Source organism: Neolamprologus multifasciatus, chromosome 7 (genome assembly GCF_963576455.1).
Source record: "Neolamprologus multifasciatus chromosome 7, fNeoMul1.2, whole genome shotgun sequence".
Classification (NCBI taxonomy): Eukaryota; Metazoa; Chordata; class Actinopteri; order Cichliformes; family Cichlidae; genus Neolamprologus; species Neolamprologus multifasciatus.
Window position 1 is genome coordinate 39447552 of NC_140445.1, and position 14263 is coordinate 39461814.

General features: G+C 45.4%; 1 protein-coding gene across 1 annotated transcript in view; it reads left to right on the forward strand.

Moving 5' to 3' along the window:
- The window catches only part of gfra2b (GDNF family receptor alpha 2b), a 135982-nt gene that overhangs the window by 87987 nt on the left and 33732 nt on the right, over positions 1-14263 (forward strand). The window contains exons 4-5 of the mRNA XM_085168821.1: positions 707-906; positions 3908-4095. Coding sequence (XP_085024947.1) covers positions 707-906; positions 3908-4095 — 388 coding nt within the window. The remainder of the gene's footprint in view (positions 1-706; positions 907-3907; positions 4096-14263) is intronic.

The window sequence follows — 14263 nt, forward strand, 5'->3', positions numbered from 1 at the left end:
AAAGTTCATGTGTTATTAAAACTGTGACTGAACAATGTGCCGTGCATTATCAAAGCTGGTTGTTGTTCATCCACTTCAATAAAAGTTCAAATCTAAAATAACACATTAAATCATTCATTTATTTTCTTCTGCTGATCTGAAGTTGGGTCTCGAGCAGCAGGGAAGCCCAGACCTCCTTCTCACCACGTCCTCCAGCTTATCCAGAACCATCAAGGCGTTCCCAGGCTAACCTCCTCTCTGGAGGACAAGCCCGGCCAGAATAGATAGGAGGCGAAATGTTCACTTTTCTACAATAAGTGAAGCTTCTCTGTAGTTATTATTCAAATTCACCTGTCTAATGGTGCATGCTGTAGTAGTGTTCTTATTATTTCGTCAAAGGTGACTTTCTGTTGTTCCTCTGAGTTTTTCTTTGTTTTTGTTTTTGTTTGACCTCCGGCCTTCGGACTTTTCAAAGTAAGTGGAGAAGCAGAAAAACAGAAATCGAAGCTTTCAGTCTAAAAGTGTCTTTTGGGAGACGCGAGAGTGCCGCGAGTGGAGTGATTACAGCCTTGCTGATTGGAGCCTTGCTGAAGTCAAGTCGCTCTCTGAAAACGTTCAATTATCTTTCAGCAGATTATTTCATTAAGCGCACAAATTAGTGCAAGCTCGGGCACAAAGACGTGTGTGAGTCTCTTTAATTTATCTTTTATCTCTTCTCTCTCTGCAGATTCATCTCTGACCAAGATGAGCCCCTGCTCCGAGGCAGGGAAACCCTGTAACCCCTGTCTGGATGCAGCGAAGGCTTGTAACCTTAACGAGACGTGTAAACGTCTCCGATCTGCCTATAACTCCATCTGCAGCAAGACCACGCCCCCGCAGCCCTCTGCGGGCTATCAGGAGCCGTGTAGCAGGAAGCGGTGTCAGAAGGTGGGTGCAGCGCCTCAAGTTTGAGGGGAAATCCTGAAGCAGTGAGAAAACTGCCCAGCGTCCAGCTCAGCTGCATGGAGCTCAGCTTATTTCACACTTTCACACAGCGTAGATAAAAAAAAAAAAAAACTCCGAACCTCTCCACAACAGCATCCTGCTCCAGCGTCAGAGGCAGGGAATGTGGGAATGTAGCAGGGAGGTAGTTTAAAGACAGGGAACATAGCTCTGACCCAGACTGCAGGTACAGGCTGCAGGTTACAGGCAGGGGATGCTTAATAAGCCCTGTTTTATGCTGAAGGTCCTTCAGGCCTCATCCTCCTGGTCACACAGGCACAATTTTCTGTATTGAAGCAAGTGGTTTAACTCACACTCACTCTGATGGATGCACCAGGCTTTAGTATCTCGCCCAACATTTCACTGTATGTTATACTTGTATAACATGTGACAAATAAAGAACCTTGAACCAACGGTACTTCAACATACAGACTGCAGTAGCAGGGGGTCAAACCTCCAAACCTCCAACCTTCTGATTCGTCAATAACTGCTCAGGGTGGCAGTTGAGCTCAGTGCGTTAAGCCGGCACCCACGTGCTGTACGGCTGAGAGCGGCCGGCCCAGGTTCAAATCTGACCCGCGGCCCTTTGCTGCATGTCTTCCCCTCTCGCTCTCCCTCTGCTTTCCTGCCAGTTCTTCACTGTATCTGTCAATAAGGCCAACATAAAAATTTAATAAATAACCGTTTTTCCTTCTGAGCCTCTGACTGAAACTAGTTCATGTAAATTGAGAGCATGCAGCACTCACTCACAGACTGATCTGTTTATCAGGTCATAATACCTGCAGGTGTAAATTATGGAATTATTCTCAGATGATCTTTTAGTACAGTAACCTCATAGCAGCCATATTGTTGGTCAGATGATGTCATTAAAAATGCTCCACCAGCACAAACATATGCACATGTGCAGTTAGCACACAGCTAGCACTGACAGCTGCCCGTGTCTCAGTTCCCTTCACAGTGATTGAGCATCATTTACAGCATTTGTGGCACCCTGAGGCTCAAACCTCACGGCCTCCATGTTTAAACCGTCCGAGGTTCTCTCTGATGATGGTGATGATGTGACGGCGCCTGGACTGCAGAGCTGGTGTTATGGTATCAGCGCTGTGCAGGCTGTGATGCTAAAAGCTTTCTAAAGGCTAAAAGGTTATTAACGTTTCAAGTTCCTCCTCGCTTTTGCTTTTATGTCAGTGGCAGAATTACACAAACTGTTTGTTGGAATAAAACCTTTAAAAACAGTCAAGTAAAAGTGCAGCATTTAAAATGCTTTTTTAATATGATTATTTTCCACCTGAGAAAGCATCTAAATTCAGCTCCACAGCTCCGAGGCTGAGCTGAACACCCCTGGGCTCCATGGATCACAGACTCCTGGGAAAATCCAATAAGTCTGTGTGTCCTCATCACCAGGCCACAGCCAAACACCTGCAGAAAAACTGCCAGTTTTGCTCCCGGCTCAGAGTAGTGAGGAGTTTTTACCAACTGTAAGTCAGTGACACTGAAGATGCTCAAACACAGATTCAGTGCAGCAGATTTTACTGTGAGGATCCAGAGCAGCCTCTCTGAGCGTGTCAGGAAACATCACAGCTGAAGTAATTCTAGACTCGTCGTGTTTCAGCTTCAATATTGCCTCAGGGTGTTTTATATTGTACGGTCACAACCCTGCAATTATAATAATGCAAAAGGTAACATCCTGTTTGATTCAGTCACACCTGACAGGAAACAGTTAACTGAGCTCAGAGACCAGTCGAACAGGACGCTCAAACTTCTCGAACAGACTTCTATTCAATCAGACCTGAGGAATCACCCCCTGATGGACATGAGAAAGACTGCAGGCAAAGTCCATCTTTTATCTACAGTTTATGTCTTCAAATGACGACGCAAGCAATTCTGACAAGTCTAACAAGCAAAACAAATGAGCTGCTTCCAAAGAAGTTTAGGCCTTCACCGGGATTCTAACAAAAACATTTAGACCTATTGATCTTTGAGCCCAGATGTTTCAGACCCGTTCACACCGGTGTATAAGACCAGCACCTCGCCTCTACAAACATTAGTGAAAGAATGACTCGTCACTGTGCTGTAACGCTTTAAAAAGTGTTTCCTCCTGGTTGTTCCTTAATCAGCTGTCAGTGAGATTAGTGGAACGCTATGTTAGTACTGGGGTCACTGCGGCGCTCCAGATCTCCTTCAGCATTAACATCAGCACAGAAGCTGTTTGCCAGGAAGTTCACGCTGAGGGATTCCTGCAGGTGTGACGTGAACAACTTTTATCCGTGAACAACCCCAATCCTGACAAAGTTTTCATGCTGAATTAAATGTGAATAAAAAGAGAATGCAGTGATCTCAGAAATCTAGAATTTATTCTCAGTAGAAAACAGAAAACATGTCACGTGTTTAAGCTGAGGAAATTCAGTTTTAATAAAAATCTAAGCTCATTTTGAATCATTCAGATTTCTTTTTAACATTTTACTCAGCGTCCCAACCATGTGGATACCTGTGGACACAAGTCTCACTGGTTTGTCATAAAGCTAGTGAGGATTAAATCAAAGGGACCAGTGATGCTGCAGATCCCTCCTCAGTGAAACAGACCACTTTGCCACTTTTCTCTTTCCAGATATTTTTTCCTAATTTGGGAATTCCTAGTTTATATTCCAGATAAATGCAGACACCAGTCCCGGTCAGGCAGTTGTCTCCCTCGGCACTTAGGAAAGTGATATTATTATTTAACAGGCTGTGCTATACTGTTAGTGCAGGCTTCTTTTCTCATTTTTTTATTTTTTATTTTTTAAATTTTATTTTATTTATTTATTTATTTATTTTTATTTTTATTTTTTTTATTCTTTTCTCATATTAAGAAATAATAGTTTAGTGTTTTTAGCTTTTTCACTGCACTCAATCACCTGTACCACATTCCTCGTTTTGTTGACCTTTTTCTTTGCGCCGTGTGTTTCAGGCCCTGCGACAGTTTTTCGAGCGGGTGTCATGGGAGCTGAGCTACCCCCTGCTGTTCTGCTCGTGCCCGGACCAGGCGTGTGCTGAGCGTCGCCGTCGCACCATTGTCCCGTCCTGCTCACACCAGGAGAGGCACAAAGCCAGCTGTCTGGAGCTGCGGCGCACCTGCCGCTCGGACGCCCTGTGCAGGTGAGCCACCCTTGTTAGGCCTCGTTAGGGCTCCTCAGCATGATTTCCGCCAAGCCTGGGGAGGAGCTAATCAATGAAATCAGCAGCTCAAGAGCTTAATGGGGAGAAATCTCACAGCCTCACAGGTGCAAATTACACATTTGATTGATAAGCACCGACTTTAAAGGTGAGAGAGGCTCAAAGTGGGCAAGTCAGCATTTCACACACACACACACACATTCACATACACAAACACTCACGCACACACGCCTGCCCCCTTTAGCGACTACAGGCCAGGCATCCTTGAGAAGGAAGCACTGCCGGGAAAAGGCTCACACATGATTGGATGGTTTTCCCTGCGTGAGTATGAGCTGAAACCACTGATGGAGGCAGCACCTGACTTGAGACAGAGCTGTTAGGTCATGTGACTGATGCTGCAAAGGTGCCACACACTTAGAGGAATCATCAGAAATAACGCTATGCACAGTTTCAAACCCACAGCTGCAGGAAATATTTACACTCTGAAACAGAAGAAATCCCTATTTTTCCACATGTGCAGGTCGGGTCTTCTAAACATCTGGATTTATGCTTCTCAATTGAACTAGCTGCATCTGAAGACAGTCAAGCTTAATCTCATCATCACCTCAAAAGCACTCACAGTGCATATGTTCCTATCCCTCAGTTAGAAAAATCAAGTTTATCTTAATATAATAAAGTTCCAAATATGAAAATGTGAGAAGAAAAGAGCCAGAGTGGTAAGAAAATATGACGAAAACTGTACATCAGAGACTCTCTACCCCCCTCCCTCCACGGAGGGGTTAGTAGTTTGCTTACAGAGCAAATCGGTCCATCGCCCTTCACAGAGAGCGCTGAGCCATCTGGAGAACAGGAAGAGCTACGTGAGGATGCTCTTCATAGACTACAGGTCAGATTTTATTTATATCCGAGAGCTGTGTTTGGATTGATGACCATTTGAACCTGAACCTGTTAGTCGAGCTCTGGGAGCAGATCTCACGCTGGAATCAGGCCTCCTGTTCCTGTAGGTCAATTTTATCGCCACCTTCAGTCCGTCAGTCCCTGTTTGGTTTTTTAATTTCCTGCTCCACATTTTCAGCATTTTCATTGGTTCAGCCTGGCTGTTGAGGCTGAGCTCACAGAGCTCACTGCCATCATTTAATGATGCAAACTGTTTCCTTTCAGCACCTTCATACATTCAGCACAGAGTTGGGGTCAGACTCATCTCATCAAGCTTATTCATGTATGAGTGGGGAGTGTGTGTGTTAGTGTGTATGTGTGTGTTAGTGTGTATGTGTGTGTGCGCACTCAGCCTTGAGGGTGGAGGTTAAGCACTTGATGGACTTGTCTGATTAAAGTGAGCACTTTTCGTGGTTTTGAGTGATGAAGCTGCTTCAGCAGAGAAACAGAAATATCAGATGTGCAGTCACACAGTGAGGCCGGTGTTTCCAGATGTTTCATACAAATAAACACAGACATTTGTAACAAGGACTGATTACCTGCATGAGTCAGGCTTACAACATGAAGAGGAACTTGAAGTTAGAGTAGGGCGAGCCGTCACAGCGGCACGAAGATAATGAGTGAACACAGTGGACATACAGTCAACTCTGACACATGTTTATCTGTCATTGATATATCGATCGGGTTATTATTGATGCTAACAGACCACCTGACTGCTGCCAGGGACCACACAGCCAGAGGTTATGGCTGCTGCCTTATAAAACGTGGTGATCCTGCTGATCAGTGATAATTTAGGGCATCTGTTCTTGATGTTCATAATGTGCCTTCTATCAGTCCCTGTCCTTCCATACCTACTTATACCGGTATATAGTTTCTATAGCTATTAACAATAATGATAATAATAATAATAATAATAATAATAATTATTATTATTATTATTATTAATAAGTATAAAATAATAATAATTATTATTATTATTATTTAAATAATTTTACAAGCGCCTTTCAAGACACCCAAGGACACTTAACAATAGAATAAAACATGTAATAGAGATGACAAAATGAAGGACAATAAAAACAAAAACAAACAGTGGGTTCACAGTGAATATTCAGATTTGAACAGATGGGTTTTGAGTTAAAGATTTAAACAGGGGGAGGGAATCAATGTTTCTTAAATCTGGGGGTAGAGAGCTCCACAGCCTGGGAGTAGAGCAGCTGAAAGCTCTCCTTCCCACTGTGGTGAGGTGGAAAGAAGGCACAGAATAGAAGAAGAAGATTGAAGTGAGCGGGCAGTAGTAGCGGGTAGGTAGTGCTTAACAGGTCAAAAAGGTAAGGAGGAGCAAGGTTATGAAGGGTCTTGAAGGTAAGCAGAAGAAGTTTGTATATTATCCTGAACTTCACTGGCAGCCAGTGAAGTTCTTGAAGAACATGGGTGATGTGCTGGCAGGAGGGGGTTCTGATAATAATGCGAACAGCAGAGTTTTGAACCAGTTGAAGCTTATGGAGGGATTTTTGGGGTGTAAGATGGTGTAAGTTGATGTACTCAGTCTCGTCCTGTATGGATTTCTGTCGATCGCTGTTTTCCTCAACTAGTAAATCTGCCCTGGATTGTTTTCAGGTAGTTCTGAATGCTAATACCAAGGCTGCTTACTTGCTCGAGCAGACAGAACCATTCAATCACTGTGACCGCTACCGTCCTTTCACTGGTTCTGTGTTAGTGTCGGGTGCAGTTCAAAGGTCAAACGTTTGTTTCGTGCATGTATCTGATGACCGGGAGTGCACCCTGAGCTCCGCTGGTGCGGTTTGGTGGAAATTCAAGCTCTGTGACATGAAGGTTAACGTTATGTACAGGTACGTTTCATAAATAAGTCTTTATGCTTTGGAAATATATAACATTTTAATTTAATATGACATTTTTAGCTGTGTATTGTTCCAGATGCCAGGCCTAGTACACTTGGTGCCTATAGTGAAACAGTAAAGTGAACAAAGTGAAGCTTTGGTCCAGATAAGATTTATGCAACCACCTCTTCACGTGGACTTCAGTTTCAGCCTTTAAAGAGGAGATCAGGTCTTTTTTAAAAATGAGCTGATAATGAAACAGCGGTAAGCAAACAGCCAGAGGGTCCTTGTGTGGATCTTCTCCCACTCTTGTCCTGGTCCTGGATTTATTTATGTGTGATTACAACTGATAATGTACCGTAGTTTTTGGACTATAAGGCGCACCGGATTATAAGGCACAATATCAATGAATGGATCTATTTTCTTACAGAAGGCACACCGGATTATAAGGTGCATTAAGCAAAACAAAACTGTCACATAATTCAAACTTTATTCAACTCATTCACAATAACTCTCAACATTGTTCAGTTGTAACACATAAAATACAGAATTCAATTCAATTCAATTTTATTTATATAGCGCCAAATCACAACAAATGTCGCCTCAAGGCGCTTAAAGAACAAAACATTCACTTTTTCAGTTCATTCTTCGTCCAGAAATCCATCAAATTCTCGATCTTCAGTGTCTGAGTTTAACAGGTGGGCGATTTCGGCCCGTAAGCATGTCTCTTAACAGGTGCCATTTCGCGTTCCTTATAATCACACCATAATATTATGTTGAAGCAGATTTTTGAGCGCCGTGTACCACAAAAAATCGGTTTGAGGTCAGTAAGCTCAACCAGAATTGATACATAAGGCGCACTGTCGATTTTTGAAAATTAAAGAATTTTAAGTGCACCTTATAGTCCGAAAAATACAGTAGTTTGGAGGATAACCTCTGAAGCAGGTGTAGGAATCACAGTGACTCACATTGAAGTCACTTGGCTGTTTACATGTAAATGCCAGGCGACCTTTAAAATCCCCAGAAGGGGCTCCAAGCTAAAGGTATTCCCAGAATCCAGACCTCAAACCATCTGGATGAAACAAACAGCGATGCGGGTGGGACGGTTTGTTAATCTTGAGGAAAGGTGCAAACACCTGAAGGTTGAACTGAGATCCTTTGTTAGTGCACCAGACGGCATATTTAATTCTCACACGGTGGCTGGAGAGAACTCATCCCGAGGTTGTTCTGCCAGTTTTCCGGGGTTTACCGTCTCTGTCCGTCCTGCTGTCAGCTTTCAGTCACATATTCTGTCCTCCATGTGGGTATCAGTTCAGCGGGTTGAGCATGCTTAGAGAGAAGCATGTAAACAGCTGACCTGCCTGCTGGGCTGAGCTCTCTTCCCATCAAAGGTTGCTTGTTGCCTCAGCAGCAGCGATGCTCCTCCACAGCAGGCTGGATCTCATCACTGTGAAGAACCTGTAGAGGTGATAGATTGATGCTCTTATTGCTCCCACATATGCAAAGGTTGTTTTTAAGAATGTGTATTTCCAACATATGATGCAGGAAAGCTCCTCCACTCTTCAATCAGCTGATTCAGCAACTCAACTCCTCGATGACTCCTCGGGGCCTAACCCGGGCTGCTTTCAGGACTCACTGAGAAACCTGGCAGAGAAGTCCAGAGTCCAGTTCGGGCAGTGGCTCATGTTGGGTTGCCCACATATGGAGAGGTTATGTCAGCTGTTGGGTGGGCGCGGCATGGCCCGAAAGTCATGACGTGGTTATTGGTGGAGTATTTAGATGATCCTTTGCCCCTGCAGACAGCTCCCAGGTTTTTACAAGCTCCTCTCGGTGACAGCAGCAGGAGGTTTCTGTGGTTTCGGTGTCTGAGTGTGACCTATGGAGAAGCAGCAGATACATCAGTGAGTGGGAGTTGGAGTAAGACCACCAAAAGAACCTCAGCACTGAGCTGAGAGCCAGAAGGCAAAAATCCAAATAAATGTCCCCAGGACCCCCCCCCCCCCCCCACGAGTCCCCTCCCTCCCCTCAGAGTGCACTCTGCAGCAGGTGACGGCCGGTATCACACATGGAGCATGAATCGTGTTTGATTGCCTGTAAAAAGAATCCGGAGCAGGCTCGTTCTTTTCCTTTTAGCCTCCATTAACCCCGGATGGAGAGCGGAGAGCTGCATAATCACGGGAATCCCGCAGGTCCTCCGGGTCTCGGCGGCCTCGGAGGGTGGCTTGCCTCCCGCTGAGGCTGAAAGCAGCCGGGATGAAGCGACTGCTGGCAGAGGGACTTTGAGTGACAGAAGGAGTAATTAAATATGGCCTTTGCCACAGGTAATGTAGGAGAAACCTACGGGGTGCTCTAAAAGGTTTTTGGACTTTATTTGCATTTCAAATAAGAGCACAGTCAAACCTACTGTTCATTTTCACTGAGCCAAAGACGGCGGCACCTCTCAGAGCTCCCGCTGTGAGCACACACTCACCTGTGTGCACTCAGGCTTCACCTGCAGATCTCTGCACGGAGTCATGGTATACACCACCTGTTAATTTACACGATTTGCTGTCCTTGTGTCCACCATGGCTGCTGAGGGTTTGTCCATATACAGGTGTGGACCTGTTCATGCCTGGTATACATAACTGTACTTATAACACCTGACTTGAAAGGGAATCATCTTTTAGACTTGCAGAGACTAAAAACATTCTCTCATCTGCTGACTTTGATGAAGTAATTCATGCTTTCACTTCGTCCAGGCTAGATTATTGATTCCAGCATCTGCAGCTCTTCTCCTGACAGGCGCTCGTAAACGAGATTGTGTTTCCCTCTTTTTCACTTTAGTGCGCTTTAGAATTGATTTTAACATTTTATTGTTTGTTTTGAAGTCAGTACATGGATCAGCACTCTTACCTTTCTGAACTTTAACTAAGCACAGTGCTAACAGCTCGTTAAGGTCAGCGGCTCAGCGGTCTGGCTCTTCAAATTATGACCTCTCCAACACTCAGCATCTTTAAAATCTTTGTTTGAAGTCTTTACATATTTAGTTTCTGACACTTTTCTTTCTTCTAGTCTTCAGTATTTTCTTGCTCTGCTTTTTTCCAGCTAGTTGTGTGGCACGCTGGTCCACCATGCTCATGAATAACTTGACGTGACTGGGTTTTAGAAACTTGTTTAGCATGTGGCTGCAGTGACCTGGTGGATGTTCTCTCTTCAGTGCGTCCACAGAGGTGGTGTTTGCGTCCGGTATCAGAGGTGTGGTCTCTCTGAGGTGGCCATGGCGGCGGTTTGGTCCGAGGGCTCGGGCGTAAGTATTTAGTTGGGCCTGTGGTTCCGGCTGTGGTTCTGGGGCTGAGAACAAAGCAAGGCACTGAAGCTGCTCTGAACTCCAAACAGCGCTCTGTGGAGTGATTTAGATCCTGGTTTGGATCTCATTACGATGAGCAAACATGGCGCTGTTTGTTCTGAATATGAGGGCGAGCGGCGGGTAGGGGCTGCTCTCTGATTGGTGGCATCACCGTGGCGCTCCTCCTGAATGTTTAACCTGGCTGCACACAATTTCCTGTCTGTGTCTGGTGATCTTGCTGCTTTGTTTTCTCTCGCTGTTTCTTTAATTAAGAGTCCCTGAGTGGGAATGCTCATTTGCACATTTACATATTAGCATAGCTGACGAGCCAGCGTCTGCATCAGGATGGCTCGCCCTCGGTCACACTCATGGTTATATTGCTTTCTGCACCATCTTCACAGGGTGAGCTCGTCTTACTGCCCCCCCCCCCCTCCCCCCACCCGGAAAGCAGGCTTCAGACGAGTGCAGAGGAAATGAGATGAATCACAAGCACGTCGGCGCGAGCGGACGGGCCTGGTGCGTGTACCGGCGTCCTCTGTGACCTACAGAAAAGAGGCAGCTATTTCCATCACGGCACCACCCCACCTCACTGACCGTGTAATGGAGCGCTGCCGCTGCTAGATTGGCTCGCTCGCCTTAAAACAGCACTGAGCCGCCGCCTCCGTTGCTGCTGGCGGGTTTGGGGAAGCAGTTTGGTGCCATGCACCTCGGCACATGAGTGTGTGTATGTGTTTGCATACGCCCCGCTGTCATTACAGCGAGCGTTCTCAGTCTGATGGGGGTCACAAGGAATCTGATGCACATAAATCCTCACATTTGCCAGATGTGTCCCGACGGAAAGCTCCAACAAGTCTATCACAAGTTAAGTTAGGAGTTATTAAAGGATCAGTTCACAGAATTTAGAAAAAGAAATTCTTCTGCTTTTAGACCCGTAACAGCTCCAAATACTGAGGAGGACAGGAAGGAAACACACTGACATCATGAGCTAACTTACCCTCCCAATCATTTATGAACCTCCTTGCTCCAGTCTGTAGTTACTCACCTTACAAAGGGTAATGTCAGAGTAATGGCTCCTAATGAAATTTGAGTAGTGTTGGAGTTGCAGAGAACTGCACAGTTAATCATCAGCAGGAACTTTACAAAGACAGGGACCTTTATTACTTTACCTTTAGTTACCTTAAGTGACTATTTCAGTTGTTATCACTATTAACTCAGTGGAAATGAGAGAAAGCAAGTATTCTTACAATCACACACATGAAAAAAAGGAGGTCAAACTTTCAGAAGGCATTCATTGTTTTAAAAAAATTAAGTAGAGAAGAAGAGAGGAAGAGGAAGAGGCTGCAGAGTTCATCTGTCTGAGCTCTTCAGATTTCAGGTGAAGCTCAACTGTGTGAGAGGATGACTGATGTGGAGGACAAAGGACAGCGCGGATGACCTGCTATGAGTCAAAGGTCACCCTGAGGTCACGAGGCCCAGACAAGAGGACAGACAAGCGGTGCTTGTGCTGGGTGGGATTATTTTGCACCATGAAGCAGAGCGAGTGTGTGAGTCATCAGAGCTGATGGGCTTTAACAGGACACAGAGACTAGGCAGCCAAGGCCATCGCTCTGCACGATTAGCCCTAGGGCTAGCATGGTGATTAACATGGGACCCAAAATGGATCCCTGTGGGACCCCACAACACTTTACCTCATATACGTCCTCAGATTCATGTGAAATAGACTCTGTTCAAAGCACCACGCTGCTGTTCAGGAGCTCTATTCATCTAAATGAGTATACTCAAGTGATACTCATATACTCAAGTACTTATATAATATATATGGATTTATGATCCACTGTTACAGCTCAGTGTTACTGATGTGAACATCCTGCTTGTTTTATAGTTATCTGATTTCAGTTACCCTCATGCTGCGGGCCTTTTCTCTGCACTTTCTCATGCACTAAATCTTTTTCTAATTATATCTACGTACGTGCGGCGCCCGGCGGTGTCACATTCGTGTCCTGAGGTCTTTACAAGGGCAGGGACAGGAAACGTGCACACGAGAGCTCTCTGTTGCTCCTGGATTTCTGGATTTAGGAACACGCTGCAGCTGGAAGGATTAAAGGGACAGTCCATCCTGCTGTCAGACATTTCTGATGTGAGCACTAATTGCGCTACTGATTGCTTCTGAACATGGAACCTGATGTTGAGCTTCACTACTCTGCATCCACAGACTTTTATTCAAGTTTTATATCCTCTCATCAGTGAACATGTGGAGGTTCTGCAGTGGTCCAGGGACCTTGAAGTATTCACACGTGTAATGTTGAGCTGCTGAAAGCTGAACTTGTTATAATGTCAGCAGTGATGGGTGTGATGATGCGATTGCAGTGCTCTGTTTTTCTGCTGCTCTTGATAGATCGATGAGCTTCACTGCATCTTGTTGTTGTGTGGAACTTTTATTCCTGTGTTTTCTCTGTGCTGATGAGTTGATGGGGTGGTTCTTTAAACAGGTGTGACTCTGCCGTGTTAACCTGTCTATTTTCCTTGGAGTGTCTGCACTTTAATTTTTCATGCACAATAAATCTCATAATCAGATCAAAAGTTTGTCGAGGCATGTGCACCAACAAGTACTCAAATCATAAATCATTTATTACACATGAGTGAATGAATGAACTCACTCGCAGGTTTCAAACTGCGTGCCTAACTCATGACGAGATGTGGAGCATTTACACACCGTAGATGACTAATCATAATTAAATGGCCCATCACAAAATCTGCATTTCATATTCATCAACCATGGATTTGCGATCACTTCATGATCGCTTGCTTATGACATGTCACATTGATTATTCTCTAACTGATAACAAACAGTTCTGCACACAAAATCAGTCTGAGACATGGCTGAGTTAAAAATGCTGAAAGGCTCCAATAACAGGATTAGCACAGCCGATCGAGGCGTCCCTGAACGAGAGGATTCAGGTTCAGCTGAGTTATAAAGTTAGCAGCAGCTTAGCTGTTTCATCTGAAGGTCATAAACTGTACTCCTTCTCCAGACGTTCCCAAGTCAGCAGAGAGACGTAATGTCCTGGCGCTGGTCACCCAGGCGCCATGCAGGCCAGATGTCAAACCAGGCCAGCTGTGGTCGGCTGTTGATGTGAAGGAGCAATGGCTCTTCTCCTATGGACAGCCCTCACACTCCTTCAGTGGAAGCTCATTTCCACCTCAGTCACCGCCCACACCTTGGTACGGCAGGTGAGGGCAGAACATCCTTCACACTCTCCTCAGTCTTCACCCCAGCGCTCTGCTTCTCTGAACCCTGGCCTCAGACTTGGAGGTGCCGATTCTCACCCCGGCAAAAGTGCCGCAGTGGAGTCATTGCTTGGTAACACCCACAGAAACACATCAAACAGGCTGTGAGGCCCACCCATCTTTCCATTATGGTGATGCAAACCAAGCACGTCTACAGGGGCTGCAGTCAGATTTCTTCTCCAGGTCCAGAAACCACGAGCAGACTGTCTGGAAAAACTCTCACACGCCCTCGAGGCTGCAAGGAGCTGGTTCAATGATCTGCACTGCTCCTCTTGGGTTCTTGAAGGATGGACCCGCCTCACTGTAGAAGAGTGTGAGCCCCCTAAAGCTGAAATACACATTCTGTTCCCCCACTCACGAAAGCTTCTCCAGGTTTGAGGAAGTTTATTTCCACTGGTGTCCTGTTTTTCTGCCACGCCACACAGGTCTGTTTAGTGAGCATTAATGTGCGCTGAGTATTCACATAGGTGTGTCTGTGTGTGTGTGTTTGTGCTTTGTTTATCCCCGTTAATGCAGACCTGATAATCGAATAACTCTTGAGGGATCTGTGAGTCTGTTACACCATGACTGACAAGTCAGGGTCGGGGGGGGGGGGGGGGGGGGGGTCGATGATGAAGAGGAGGAGGTGGAGGATAAGGGAACATACAAGCTGCATGGACGGCTGATGGAAGCTCTTATAAATCACCATATACACTTTTAATGTGTGTTTGTCAGGATGTACAGCAGAGCTAATTGGATTCATTCGTTCCAGCAGGGCCTGAGT